We start from the raw sequence: 14,299 nt of genomic DNA, 5'->3' as shown, positions 1-14,299 counted from the left end.
CTTTGTTTCTCATGGTCACTGTCTCGTCACGGAAACCTCCATTCTCTCCATTGGATGCCACATCCTGCAACAAGATGAAGTAAAAGCCTGTTGAGAACTGTCTGGGGTTTTACCAATACACTGTATTAATATAGATTCAATATGACCATGCAACAAACAAAAATCACAAGTTTTTTCTATATATAAATATTAATGTCCTTACCAACCTTGTCACAACATGTTTGCAACTTTGTGATGGATCATGTTTTATTTGGGTATTTGTGAGTAACACGAAAAGAAACATTTGAACCCTATCAACACCATGAGGTCTTCGTGTAAAACTCACAATTATTGGTTGGGTAGTGACCTCCTTGGTGGTTTCCATGGATCCCCGAGAGGTGAAATCCAAGCTGGTGGTTGCGTTAACGGCGTTAACGGTGGTTGTGTCGGTGGAACCTATAAGTGTTGGATGATGATCCATACTGGTCAGATTGATGGTCTTATGGCTTTTAAATGGCATGGAAGGTAGGTCTCTGTCCCAGTCTGAACGTTGCAGACATGTGGCAATGGCAAAGATACAAAGGGGTGTGTGTGTTTATGTGTGTGTGTTTGTGTGTGTGTGTGTGTGTGTGTGTGCGTGGGTGTGTGTGTGTGTGAGAGAGAGAGAGAGAGATAGAGAGAGAACAATAGAGCAAAATAAAGATATAATGTGTGTGTGTGAGAGAGAGAAAGAGAAAGATAGTATATAAAGTTGAAGTCGTAAGTTTACATACACCTTAGCCAAATACATTTAAACTCAATTTTTCACAATTTCTGACATTTAATCCAAGTAAACATTCCCTGTCTTAGGTCAGTTAGGATCACCACTTTATTTTAAGAATGTGAAATGTCAGAATAATAGTAGAGGGAATTATTTATTTAAGCTTTTATTTATTTCAACACAGTCCCAGTGGGTCAGAAGTTTACATACACTCAATTAGTATTTGGTAGCATTGTCTTTAAATGGTTTAACTTGGGTCAAACGTTTCGGGTAGCCTTCCACAAGCTTCCCACAATAAGTTGGGTGAATTTTGGCCCATTCCTCCTGACAGAGCTGGTGTAACTGAGTCAGGTATGTAGGCCTCCTTGCTCGCACACGCTTTTTCAGTTCTGCCCACAAATGTTCTATAGGATTGAGGTCAGGGCTTTGTGATGGCCACTCCAATACCTTGACTTTGTTGTCCTTAAGCCATTTTGCCACAACTTTGGAAGTATGCTTGGGGTCATTGTCCATTTGGAAGACCCATTTGCGACCAAGCTTTAACTTCCTGACTGATGTCTTGAGATGTTGCTTCAATATATCCACATAATTTTCCTTCCTCATGATGCCATCTGTTTTGTGAAGTGCACCAGTCCCTCCTGCAGCAAAGCACCCCCACAGCATGATGCTGCCACCCCCGTGCTTCACGGTTGGGATGGTGTTCTTCGGCTTGCAAGCTACCCCCTTTTCCCTCCAAATGTAACGATGGTCATTATGGCCAAACAGTTCTATTTTTGTTTCATCAGACCAGAGGACATTTCTCCAAAAAGTACAATCTTTGTCCCCATGTGCAGTTGCAAACCGTAGTCTGGCTTTTCTATGGCGGTTTTGGAGCAGTGTCTTCTTCCATGCTGAGCGGCCTTTCAGGTTATGTCGATATAGGACTCGTTTTACTGTGGATATAGATACTTTTGCACCTGTTTCCTCCAGCATCTTCACAAGGTCCTTTGCTGTTGTTCTGGGATTGATTTGCACTTTTCGCACCAAAGTACGTTCATCTCTAGGAGACAGAATGCATCTCCTTCCTAAGCGGTATGACGGCTGCGTGGTCCCATGGTGTTTATACTTGTGTACTATTGTTTGTACAGATGAACGTGGTACCTTCAGGCATTTGGAAATTGCTCCTAAGGATGAACCAGACTTGTGGAGGTCTACAATATATTTTCTGAGGTCTTGGCTGATTTCTTTTGATTTTCCCATGATGTCAAGCAAAGAGGCACTGAGTTTGAAGGTAGGCCTTGAAATACATCCACAGGTACACCTCCAATTGACTCAAATGATGTCAATTAGCCTATCAGAAGCTTCTAAAGCCATGACATCATTTTCTGGAATTTTCCAAGCTGTTAAAAGGCACAGTCAACTTAGTGTTTGTAAATTTCTGACCCACTGGAATTGTGATACAGTGAATTATAAGTGAAATAATCTGTCTGTAAACAATTGTTGAGAAAATTACTTGTGTCATGCACAAAGTAGATGTCCTAACCGACTTGCCAAAACTATAGTTTTGTGGTTGAAAATCGAGTTTTAATGAATCCAACCTAAGTGAATGTAAACTTCCGACATCAAATGTATGTGTATGTGTGTAAGAGATAGTGTGTGTGTGAAAGCATTGGGAAAGGTACTAGTACTTTAAAGGTACTACTATACAACTATAGTACACAAAGTATTTACGCTACCGCTTGGAAGGGAACATAAGGTTGCTGTTATGGTGTTATTCTAAAGAACAGTGGGGAAAACAGAGAAACCACCTTCCGCACCCATGCACAATCTACAAACCCCTAGCTTTACCAACAGGTTTACACGCTCTCCTGCAAATGTGTCTATTTTGATATGCATTGCACATTCAACAGATCACACAAATCAATATACTGACTGATGTTTAGGTGGTATAATCGTGATATAGTAGGATGTGTAAACCTGTTGGTGAAAACATACAGTGAGCTCCAAAAGTACTGGGACAGTGAGATTTTGTTTTGGCTCTGTACTCCAGCACTTTGGATTTAAAATGTTTCAATAACTGTGAAGTGCAGACTGTCAGCTTTAAGTTGATGGTATTTTCATCCATATCGGGTGAACTGTTTAGACATTACAGCACTTTCTGTACATAGTCTCCCCATTTTAGGGGACCAAAGGTATTGGGACAAATCCACTTATATGTGTATTAAATTAGTACAAGGTTAAATATTTGGTACCATATTCATAACACGTAATAACTACATCAAGCTTGTGACTATATACATTTATTGGATGCATTTGCTGTTTGTTTTGGTTGTCTCTCTCTCTCTCTCTCTCTCTCTCTCTCTCTCTCTCTCTCTCTCTCTCTCTCTCTCTCTCTCTCTCTCTCTCTCTCTCTCTCTCTCTCTCTCTCTCTCTCTCTCTCTCTCTCTCTCTCTCTCTCTCTCTCTCTCTCTCTCGTCGTCTACTCACTGTTACTGCCGTGGCGGCGTATGTCCATGGTGAGGCTGCCCTGCTGCAGAGCCTGCTCTGTGCTGCTCTTCCACTTGCCGTAGCTCATCTCTGCCACCCTTTGCCCACTCACAGACAGCACCTCGTCGCCCACCTGCAGTTGGCACAGCTCCGCTGGGCTGCCTGGGGGGCACAGAGGGGCAGCGAGGTCAGATATAGAGAGGGTAAAGAAGGAACAGAAGGAAGGAACAGGGGTCAGACATAGAGATTTTAGAGGGCACAGGGGGTGAGATAGATATGTAGAGAGGGAACCGGGGCTCAGATAGAGAGGGTAGAGAGGGCACTGGGGTGAGTAAAAGAGTGGGCAAGACAGGTGTCACAGTAGTGATGTAGAGAGGTCAAGATCAAATGAAACTGCCACAATAGAGAGAAGGCAGTGATTGCAATAAAACATCTCAATGATTTAATGTGGCTTCCGCTTCTTGTCTCCTTCCCTCATCTGCAGTCAGGGGTGGAATGACAACGGGTGCCAAGTACTCCCCTAGCACATACAGTGTAGGCTAGAGAGAGACAAGCCCAGCAGATCTGACCTAGATAGAGGCTGCCCTACATAATGCCGGGCACATGATCTGCTACTGACTACTTCTCTTCCAGTCATCATTCTTCTAGTCAGTCTCTTCTAGAAACATTTGTGTGTTGAAAATGCATAACCACTTGTATAATGTATTTGCATCCACTTCAAACAGACATACATACCCCACCAGACACGCCACTATGGGTTTCTTCACGGTACCCAAACAAAAAACAGATTTAATGTGTAGCTCAGTTATGTGTAGAGCCATGTCATCGTGGAATGCACTACCACCAGAGGTCACTCAGGTAAAAAGCAAGTTTAGCTTAAAAAAACAGATTTAAAAAACATACTGTATGACAGCGCCTCTCCTCTTTCTAAAGATCTAATTGAACTGTACTGTAAGAATATGAATACGTATATATAAATAGTGTGTACATAGTATTTTTTGTTGTGTCTTGGTGTCTTTCCTATATATAACTCGTATTATTTTTAAAAAATTTTTTTAATGTAATATAGTTTACCAAGCCACCAATTACTTCCCATTGGAAGAAGTTAAGCTACACTAAATCTACCCTTAAGAAAAATATAGTTTACTTAACTAAAGTTACTTTGAAAAATGATAATGTCGAAGGGCAGTTTTATTCCCAGTGTCTCACACATTGTCCATTGCTTAAATAAACAACCTTTTAAAACTTTCTCACTGAGATGAGAGATGAGACTGCTGTGCCAGTGGAGGCTGGTGTCACTTTAAATCGAAGGATGCGCTCATTGTTAAGGCTGGACTGGAACGGTACCAAATGTTTTATACCGTTCCATTAATTGCCATTACTCTGTGCCCATTCCCCCTTCACTATTCTCCACCATGCTGTATGTACGGTGGCCCGGTTTACAATCAGACAGTTTGTTCAGTGTTTGGCCTTGACAGTTGTTACTCTTTGTTTGTGTTAACCATGCTAAATGTGTGTGTTTTGTGCTAAATGTGTGTGTATGTGTTTACCTGGTTGGATGGAGGTGATGTGTGCTCCGGTGGAGTCCCACTCTGTCTGGAAGCCAAAGTCTCTGCTGCTGTTGGGCTTCTGGTTGAGACTAATCCGCATGTCAGCGTAGCTCTCCTACACAACACACACACACACACACACACACACACACAGAATGCCAGGTTGTGTTCCAAAGCCAGGGAAAGGATAACATTTGTTCTTCACTATGAATTATTAATTGCTGTCTGACAATGACAAGCATCGCTCCTACTGTATCTCCAACTGAATGTAGCACTAGCTGCATAGAATAGTATGCACAATGACACTACAGTATCCAGTGCACATCGTACTCGCTTTCTCACTCACTCACTCGTTCCAGCACTGTGCCTGCTACTTCCATTCCAACATTTCTTTAACAAATTGGTTTTACATTTGATGTCCTTATTACTATATGCTATTTTTGGCTTCAGCTCTGGACTACTGCAAATTTGCACTGAAAAAGTATAATCTGCCTAATAACCAAAATCTAAACCTACCTGGTTTGTGTCTTTTGCAGATAACGGACTGACTGTGGCTGGGGAGGTCACTTTTGGGGTCTGGAGGGCGGGGGAAGGAATCCTGGCCTGAGAAGGGGCCAGGGTAGGGGCAAGTGTGGGGGTCGCACCCCTTTCCCTCTCCTCTTCTTCTTCCTCTTCCTCTCCTCCACTGCTGTGGGCGGAGCTGGAGAGGGAGCGCGCCTCGTCCTCAGAGGTCATGACCTGGCTATAGCGGCTGGGGGCCAACGGCTTCTTGGTGACATCCGTCTCTCCGTTCACACGTTTCTGAGAGACACCCATCTGAGGAGCCTACAGTGCATTCGGAAAGTATTCAGACCCCTTCACTTTATCCACATTTAGCCTTATTCTAAAATGGATTAAATTGTTTTTTTCCCCCCTCATCAATCTACATATAATACCCCATAATGACATGGGGTTAAAACAGTTATTTTTTTAATTTTAGCAAATTGTCCTGTTGGAAGGGGAACCTTCGCCCCAGTCTGAGGTCCTGAGCGCTCTGGAGCAGGTTTTCATCAAGGATCTCTCTGTACTTTGCTCCGTTCATCTTTCCCTCGATCCTGACTAGTCTCCCAGTCCCTGCCGTTGAAAATCATCTCCACAGCAGGATGCTGCCACCACCATGCTTCACCATAGGGATGATAGTTCCTATGTAGTTGTATGAAGTTCCTGACACAACTTATTAGCTCGTGGACAGACGCGCGTAATATAAGATGGTATCATAGCGTCTGTCAACCGACTGTGGGATGCGAAGACTAATGCGGAACTTTGTTCCAGTGCGCAGATTTCTTCGTCACTGATCATTTGGACAAATCATGATTTCGCAGGGGTTTGCATCTTTCGAATTTCGGACGGGGAGGGGACAATTGGCCCATGCTTTGGCTGAGTGTTTCTATTTAGGGGGAGTGGAGACTGGTCTCATTGATATCTTTTATCATCCATCTCCCCCTAGAACCTAATCGAGCATCTGACTTTATGTTCTGGGTTTCCGAAATTACTAACACTCAAACAATCACTCAAACTACACTGGAAATAGACTGCACTGCAACCGACACAACACAACATTCCTACAGTCTTAGGTCCTGTTCATTATGCACCAAATAGAGGAAAATGGACTGAAACAGGTCGCGATTATCTGGATTTAGCCATTGAAGTACCTCACCCAAATCCTCTAGTCTACAGTAGATGTCCTAAAAAGCAGTTTCTGCAGAAAGCAGTCCTGAGGTAACAAACAACTATACACACAGACAGAACTGGACATGTGGAAATATTACTGTATACTATGGTACTCACGGTGTAGGCGCAGGGCAGTGATGCGACGCGTGTGGACTGGCTCCCGAAGGGCCGTGGAGTGACGACAGAGGTGAGCCGAGCGCTATCCGATCTCATGTAGCTCCTGGGGAGAGAGGCAGAAACCCGAGACACACCGGGAGGCATGGGCTTTGGGTCCATCACCACCGAGTTGTACTGTGGTTGTTGTTTGTATGGAGAGCCACCACCAGTGGAGGGGGTCACTTCTTCAGACACCTTGCCTACCCATGGTCGACTGGGCTCGGGCGCTTTGGGTAGGAAGCTGGGGGTGGTGGTGGTGGTGGTGCTTAAGGTCTCCTCCATCTTGGCTGTACTGGTATACCGCGAGGCCGGGCTTGGGGCTTTCTCCGAGGGAGTCGGGGCTGGAACGTAGGGGTTGTAGTTGGAGGTACGACCGACCGTGGTAGTGTTGTTGGTGATGTCGCTACCAGAACCGGAGGGACTGTCGCTACTGTCGCTACTGTCACTCATGTTGCCCCTAGAGGGCGAGCCAGCCCTGTTGGTTGCCGTGGTGGCAGCGGGGGCCTCCTCCTTTGGGGGGGGCACGGAGGAGCTAGTGGTGCTGAGGCGGTCAACAGTGGTGTAGGGGTAGGGGTTATCGATGGTGTAGCTCCTCGGGGGGAAGGTGCGGCGGACCGGGGCGGAGTCTTCAAACACGTCCTGGTCCAGGGAGGCGAGGGAGTTGAGGCGACTGCCGATGGAGCTGTGGGGATGGAGAAGAGAGGGAGGGTGGTGAAGTAGAGAGGGAAGAGTGGGAGGGAGGGAGATAGAGGGAAGGGAGGTGAAAGAGAGAGGGGAAAGGGATTAAAATGTGTAAGGTGAGAGAGAGAGAGAGAGAGAGAGAGAGAGAGAGAGAGAGAGAGAGAGAGAGAGAGAGAGAGAGAGAGAGAGAGAGAGAGAGAGAGAGAGAGAGAGAGAGAGAGAGAGAGAGAGAGGGTAAAAGGAAGATAGGATGGGTGAAAGAGCGAAAGGAGCCGAGGAAAGGAGGCGAAGAGGCAAGGGAGGATGGGAGAACAGAGGAAAAAGGGGGATAAAAGGATTGAGAAATGGTGAAAGGGAGGAGGGAAAGAGAAGTTTGAAAGAACAAAAAAATTGGTGAGGCAGGATCTAAGCCACAATTAGATTACACTTTCACACAACACTTTGCAGAGAGACAATTTCTGTTCATTCATTAACACAGTCTCAGGTCACTTTCTCTCAGGGCAAAAGTCTCCACAAAAGTCTGTTAACAACACAAACGTTTGTATGGCCCTGTATTTGTGCCTGCGTCGTCATCGACAGCGGTTTCTTGGTGCAGTCAGTACATATACAGTAACAGGACAGCTTTGAGTGAGAGTGAAAACACATCTAAAAACACTGATGAGAATTCTGATGACAAAATACTTAAAACAGGGTAAAACATCTACAACCAATAAAGGATTACATGTTTCTAATTGTCTGTACAAAAATAATGATGTATACCTTGTAGGAGCATGGCTAGCCCAAATGCCCTTTGGTAACTGTATAGAATATAGAGAACATAGTAACAAGAACACAGGCATACTGTGTCCATAATAAGTATGTAGGTTGTATGTTGGGAGCTTTTGGGAAAGAGCACAGTTAGAAAGATATGGCATATAGAAGCAAACCGGATGGAAATCATGAAAATGATCGGAGAGGTTGAGAGTAGTAGAAGTTCAGGAGCAAAAACGAATAAAATAGAATTATTGTAAAATTGACTGTGTCCATAAGGTGTAGATAGTAAGTATAGGCTGGAAGTAGAGGCCTGGGCATTGTTGTTCACTAATTTACCCCAAGTAGGGAAAGGATGGCGGGGTTGAAAAGGAATAAAGGGGAGTATATATATAAAAAACATGGGGGATTGGAAGTGATGCAGACAATTACATTGATGGAAGTTACAATCTATCTGCAATATTAAGCTGATCTACCCAAAAAATATATATATATAATAATAAAAAAAAAAAAAAAAAAAAGAACACAGGCAGGATTTGTACTTGAGGGTGTCTAGTCCAGCAGATACATTACTTTCAACAATAATTTGCACTGCAGCAAGACTGTTGGGCTTGATTCCTTTTTTAAGTCTTACATTCAGTCAGGGCATATTTCATGAACACATTTCATTATATAGGTTATTGTTAGATGATTGCTAATAAACTTGGCAATTGCCACATTAACAATGTACTTTGCTGCAGCACAGGCATTCAAAAAGTAACAGTTTAATGCCCAGACCTGTATGTACTCAACCTAGGTGCAGTATCTACCTGTCCCCATTGTCATCTTCATTAGGCACCAAACGGAAGAACAGGCAGGGACTAGGTGGACATGGAGGGATCAACAGGACATGTCCAGTAAGAAACCCTCATTATAATTTTCCCTTGCAAATTGTTTTCCGTTGACTGCCCGCATTAAATCATTAGCCCTGGTGTCTACCTGTGCTCAGGTGTCACTCTATTACCTCCAATTGGACCTCTGTAAACCGCCGCTCCCTCCTCCGGTGCTCGCTGTGCTCCGCTCCCTCTCCTCTTTCTTCTTCACAATATCAGAGTTGAAGCTCTTGCGACGGTTCTTCCACTTGGTGAGGTCCTGCGGAGACGAAACACAAGTCAGAGACCACCTTAGAAACGTGCATCTTGGAAAAACTCATGTAACAGTTAAATCCCCTAACGGATGTCGAGGGTGGATAATGTGAAAGTGGTTAGCCGCATAGTAGAGGACAGAGACAGTGAGAGAGACAGTGAGAGAGAGAGAGAGAGAGAGAGAGAGAGAGGACTAGATTCGAAGGTATCCTATTTGTGTCAGTTTAGCTCCTCCCGCCTCACGTCCCGTGTGTATTGGGGCCCATGAATGACCTAAATCTGTGCTAAGACACCAAGACACCATACTATACTGCTGCACTATGTTATCACACCACTGATAGACATATAGCACTGTAACTGGTTACAGTAACAGGTAAGAATGAGGCCTTTACCATACTCACTCATATTTCGTGGAATAATTACATGAACTGAGTTGGACATGGTGAAACATTGTGAAATGACCTAACTTTTGCATCCTGCCCCTCTTTTTCTTCTCTCTCTCTTTTTCTGTGCACTCTCTTCACTCTTTCTCTTTCTCTCTGTACCTTTACAAAACAAGCTCTCCTTTCACCTGTACCCACAGGCACACACTGGGCCAGAATACCTGTTCTCTTCAGATTTCCATTCTCCCCATTTCAAATACTAACTAGACTGATCTATCATACAGTATGTTGTTACCTGTAGACAGCTGGGATGGCTTTGACTTGAGTGTACACATTTTAGACAAGGATACAATAACCATGGCTTTTATATTGACATGTTCGATGACTGTTTAATCTGTGATAATTAAACAGGCCTAGTTCCCTACGTGTTAATGACCATACTAGATTGCGTAAAGCATGGGTTGGACAGGTTTTTCATTCTTATTTTAATGGCAAAGTCAGGGGAACAGCAATAGTGATTCACAAACGAGTACAGTTTTCACCCTCACAGATGATTTCAGATCCTGTAAGAAGTTATACAATAGTTAGTGGCCCCCTCTTCCAGACCCCTGTAGTACTTGAGAATGTTTACACCCCTAACTGGGATGACACTAGATTCATGACATCTCTTTTAGCCTCTCTCCCTAATCTTGACACCCACCGCCTTGTCTTCGGCGGGGACCTTAACTGTGTTATTGAACACTTGAACACTTACTCCTTCTGGGATGGCAAAAGCTCTTTCTACATTCATGACCCAAATGGGTTGTGTTGATCCATGGCGCTTCCTCCACCCGGTCACAAAGGACTTCTCCTACTTTACTTAATGTTCATCAAGACTACTCGCGCATAGACTACATTTATTTTATTTTAGATAGAGCTCTTCTCCCCTCAGTTAAAACTACATAATATTCTGCTATAGTAATTTGGGACCATTCCCCCCACATTCTGGATTTAGCTCTTACTCAGAGCGCAAAAAAACTGTTGAATTAGAGATTTAACACGGCCCTATTGTCTAACAAAGAATTCTGTGACTTTATTTCAACCAACATAGACGTATTCATTCAAACAAATAAAAATGACGACACCTCCCCCTCTCTTCTTTGGGAGACTTTCAAAGCTGTATTACGGGGAAAGATAATTTCTTACAAAGCTAATTTTTGTCAAACAAAGAAAACTGAAACGTCAAGAACTGGTGGACTCAGTCCTGTCAATAGACCACCAATATTCAACTTCACCATCCCCTGAATTATACGCAGAGAGGCTGAAACTTAAAACTCAATTTAATCTGCTTTCCACTGATAAAGCAGAGTTTCTGTTGCAATGAACAAAGGGGACGTACTACGAATATGGTGACATGGCCAGCCGCCTTTTGGCACACCAACTTCAAATCAAATTGTATTTGTCACCTTACCGCAAATTGCTTACTTACAAGCCCTTAACCAACAATGCAGTTCAAGAAATAGAGTTAAGAATATATTTACTAAATAAAATAAAGTAAAAAATTAAATAAAAAGTAACACAATAAAATAACAATACAGAGGCTATATACAGGGGGTACTGGTAACAAGTCAATGTGCGGGGGTACAGGTTAGTCGACATAATTTAGACATGTAGGTAGGGGTAAAGTTCCACAGTCAGCATCTCCAGTCAGCATCTCATCTTATCTCTCAGGTATATGACTCTTACAAGTGATCCCTCTAATATTAATTCAACTTTTGTGTCATTTTATTCTATCCTCTACAAATCTGAACCCCCATCAGATAATACGGCTATGGACAACATTTTAGATAACTTGGACATGAGTAAAGTTCTGGACAACCCTTGCATCTAGATGAGATAACAAAGGGTCTAAAGTTAATGCAAAGTGGCAAGGCCCCAGGCCCTGATGGCTGCCCCGTCGATTTGTATTAACAATTCTCAGATCAACTCGCCCCATTATTATTAAATATGTTCACTGACTCGTTATCACAGGGCTGTCTCCCCCCAACGCTAAATCAAGCCTTCATCTCACTTACACTCAAGAAAGATAAAGATCTGGCAGAATGTGGTGGATATCGGCCCATTTCACTTTTGAACACTGATGTTAAACTATTAGCTAAGGTTCTAACATGCCGGTTGGAACCCTGCCTTCAGCATGTCATACAGTGCCTTGCAAAAGTATTCATCCCCCTTGGCGTTTTTCCTATTTTGTTGCATTACAACCTGTAATTTAAATAGATTTTTATTTAGATTTCATGAAATGGACAAACACAAAATTGTCCAAATTGGTGAAGTGAAATGAAAAAAAATAACTTGTTTCAAAAGATTCAAAAAAATAAATAATGGAGAAGTGCTGCGTGCATATGTATTCACCCCCTTTGCTATGAAGCCCCTAAATAAGATCTGGTGCAACCAATTACCTTAAGAAGTCACATAATTAGTTAAATAAAGTCCACCTGTGTGCAATCTAAGTGTCACATGATCTCAGTATATATACACCTGTTCTGAAAGGCCCCAGAGTCTACAACACCACTAAGCAAGGGGCACCACCAAGCAAGCGGCACCATGAAGACCAAGGAGCTCTCCAAATAGGTCAGGGACAAAGTTGTGGAGAAGTACAGATCAGGGCTGTGTTATAAAAAAAACATCAGAACATCCCACGGAGCACCATTAAATCCATTATTAAAGAATGGAAAGAATATTGCACCACAACAAACCTGGCAAGAGAGGGCCGCCCACCAACACTCATGGACCAGGCAAGGAGGGCATTAATTAGAGAGGCAACAAAGAGACCAAAGATAACCCTGAAGGAGCTGCAAAGCTCCACAGCGGAGATTGGAGTATCTGTCCATAAGACCACTTTAATCCGTACACTCCACAGAGCTGGGTTTTACGGAAGAGTGGCCAGAAAAAAGCCATTGCTTAAAGAAAACATTAAGCAAACATGTTTGGTGTTCACCAAAAGCCATGTGGGAGACTCCCCAAACATATGGATGAAGGTACTCTGGTCAGATGAGACTAAAATTGAGGTTTTTGGCCATCAAGGAAAACGCTATAACTGGCGTAAACCCAACACCTCTCATCACCCCAAGAACACCATCCCCACAGTGAACCATGGTGGTGGCAGCATCATGCTGTGGGGATGTTTGTCATCGGCAGAGACTGGTCAGAATTGAAGGAATGATGGATGGTGCTAAATACAGGGACATTCTTGAGGGAAACCTGTTTCAGTCTTCCAGAGATTTGAGACTGGGACGGAGGTTCACGTTCCAGCAGGACAATGACCCTAAGCATACTGCTAAAGCAACACTCGAGTGGTTTAAGGGGAAATGTCTTGGAATGGCCTAGTCAAAGCCCAGACCTCAATTCAATTGAGAATCTGTGGTATGACTTAAAGATTGCTGAACACCAGCAGAACCCAACTTGAAGGAGCTGGAGCAGTTTAGCGTTGAAGAAGGGCAAAAATCCCAGTGGCTAGATGTGCCAAGCTTATAGAGACATACCCCAAGAGACTTGCAGCTGTAATTGCTGCAAAAGGTGGCTCTACAAAGTATTGACTTTGGAGGGGGGGGGGGGTCTCATGGATACGTCTGCTCTATTCTGCTCCTACGGCTACCGTACACACCAACTCTCAACACTCAAAATACTTCCCCCTCTCCAGAGGGACCCGTCAAGGGTGTCCTATGTCTCCGCTCCTTTTTGCACTTGCGATAGAACCACTTTCCTTGGGCTTAAAATTATCATCATGATTCACTGGAATCCACCGAGCTGGTGAAGAACACAAAGTGTCACTGTATGCAGATGATTTACTATTATATATAACTAACCCTGTGAACTATGTCGATAACATAACGCATATTTTAAACACATTTAGATCATTCTCAGGTTACAAATTGAACATTCAGAAAAGTGAATGTTTTCTGATCAACACCGCTGCCCACCCCAAAAAATATTTTGCATCTTCAAAGTGGTAGGCATGTTGTGTAAATCAAATGATACAAACCCCCCAAAAAGGGTTTCAACCTGGTTGAGTGGGATTATTTATTTAAGATTTGGTGAAGATTTGGTTTTGGGTCCAATTTCATCTCATGGATACGTCTGCTCTATTCTGCTCCTACGGCTACCGTACACACCAACTCTCAACACTCAAAATACTTCCCCCTCTCCAGAGGGACCCGTCAAGGGTGTCCTATGTCTCCGCTCCTTTTTGCACTTGCGATAGAACCACTTTCCTTGGCCTTAAAATGATCATCGTGATTCACTGGAATCCACCGAGCTGGTGAAGAACACAAAGTGTCACTGTATGCAGATGATTTACTATTATATATAACTAATGCTGTGAACTATGTCGATAACATAACGCATATTTTAAACACATTTAGATCATTCTCAGGTTACAAATTGAACATTCAGAAAAGTGAATGTTTTCTGATCAACACCGCTGCCCACAAAAAAAAATATTTTGCATCTTCAAAGTGGTAGGCATGTTGTGTAAATCAAATGATACAAACCCCCCAAAAGGGTTTCAACCTGGTTGAGTGGGATTATTTATTTAAGATTTGGTGAAGATTTGGTTTTGGGCCCAATTTCATCTCATGGATACGTCTGCTCTATTCTGCTCCTACGGCTACCGTACACACCAACTCTCAACACTCAAAATACTTCCCCCTCTCCAGAGGGACCTGTCAAGGGTGTCCTATGTCTCCGCTCCTTTTTGCACTT

At 43.3% G+C, this 14,299-nt stretch overlaps 1 protein-coding gene across 9 annotated transcripts in view; it reads right to left on the bottom strand.

Moving 5' to 3' along the window:
* LOC121536602 (LIM domain only protein 7) overlaps positions 1 to 14,299 on the bottom strand; it is a 45,433-nt gene that overhangs the window by 17,789 nt on the left and 13,345 nt on the right. For 8 of the 9 annotated variants that reach the window (XM_041843998.2, XM_045206521.1, XM_045206522.1 and 5 more), the window contains 7 exons: positions 9,056 to 9,183; positions 6,583 to 7,303; positions 5,272 to 5,580; positions 4,756 to 4,870; positions 3,206 to 3,367; positions 326 to 522; positions 1 to 64 (listed from right to left, as the gene is read on the bottom strand). In XM_041843998.2, the coding sequence (XP_041699932.2) occupies positions 1 to 64; positions 326 to 522; positions 3,206 to 3,367; positions 4,756 to 4,870; positions 5,272 to 5,580; positions 6,583 to 7,303; positions 9,056 to 9,183 (1,696 nt within the window). The remainder of the gene's footprint in view (positions 65 to 325; positions 523 to 3,205; positions 3,368 to 4,755; positions 4,871 to 5,271; positions 5,581 to 6,582; positions 7,304 to 9,055; positions 9,184 to 14,299) is intronic. The other variant, XM_045206519.1, reaches the window with a different exon arrangement.

Source organism: Coregonus clupeaformis, chromosome 23, assembly GCF_020615455.1.
Source record: "Coregonus clupeaformis isolate EN_2021a chromosome 23, ASM2061545v1, whole genome shotgun sequence".
Lineage (NCBI taxonomy): Eukaryota > Metazoa > Chordata > Actinopteri > Salmoniformes > Salmonidae > Coregonus > Coregonus clupeaformis.
Note: the sequence above shows the minus strand (reverse complement) of the source record. Positions and strands in the feature narration are given on the sequence as shown.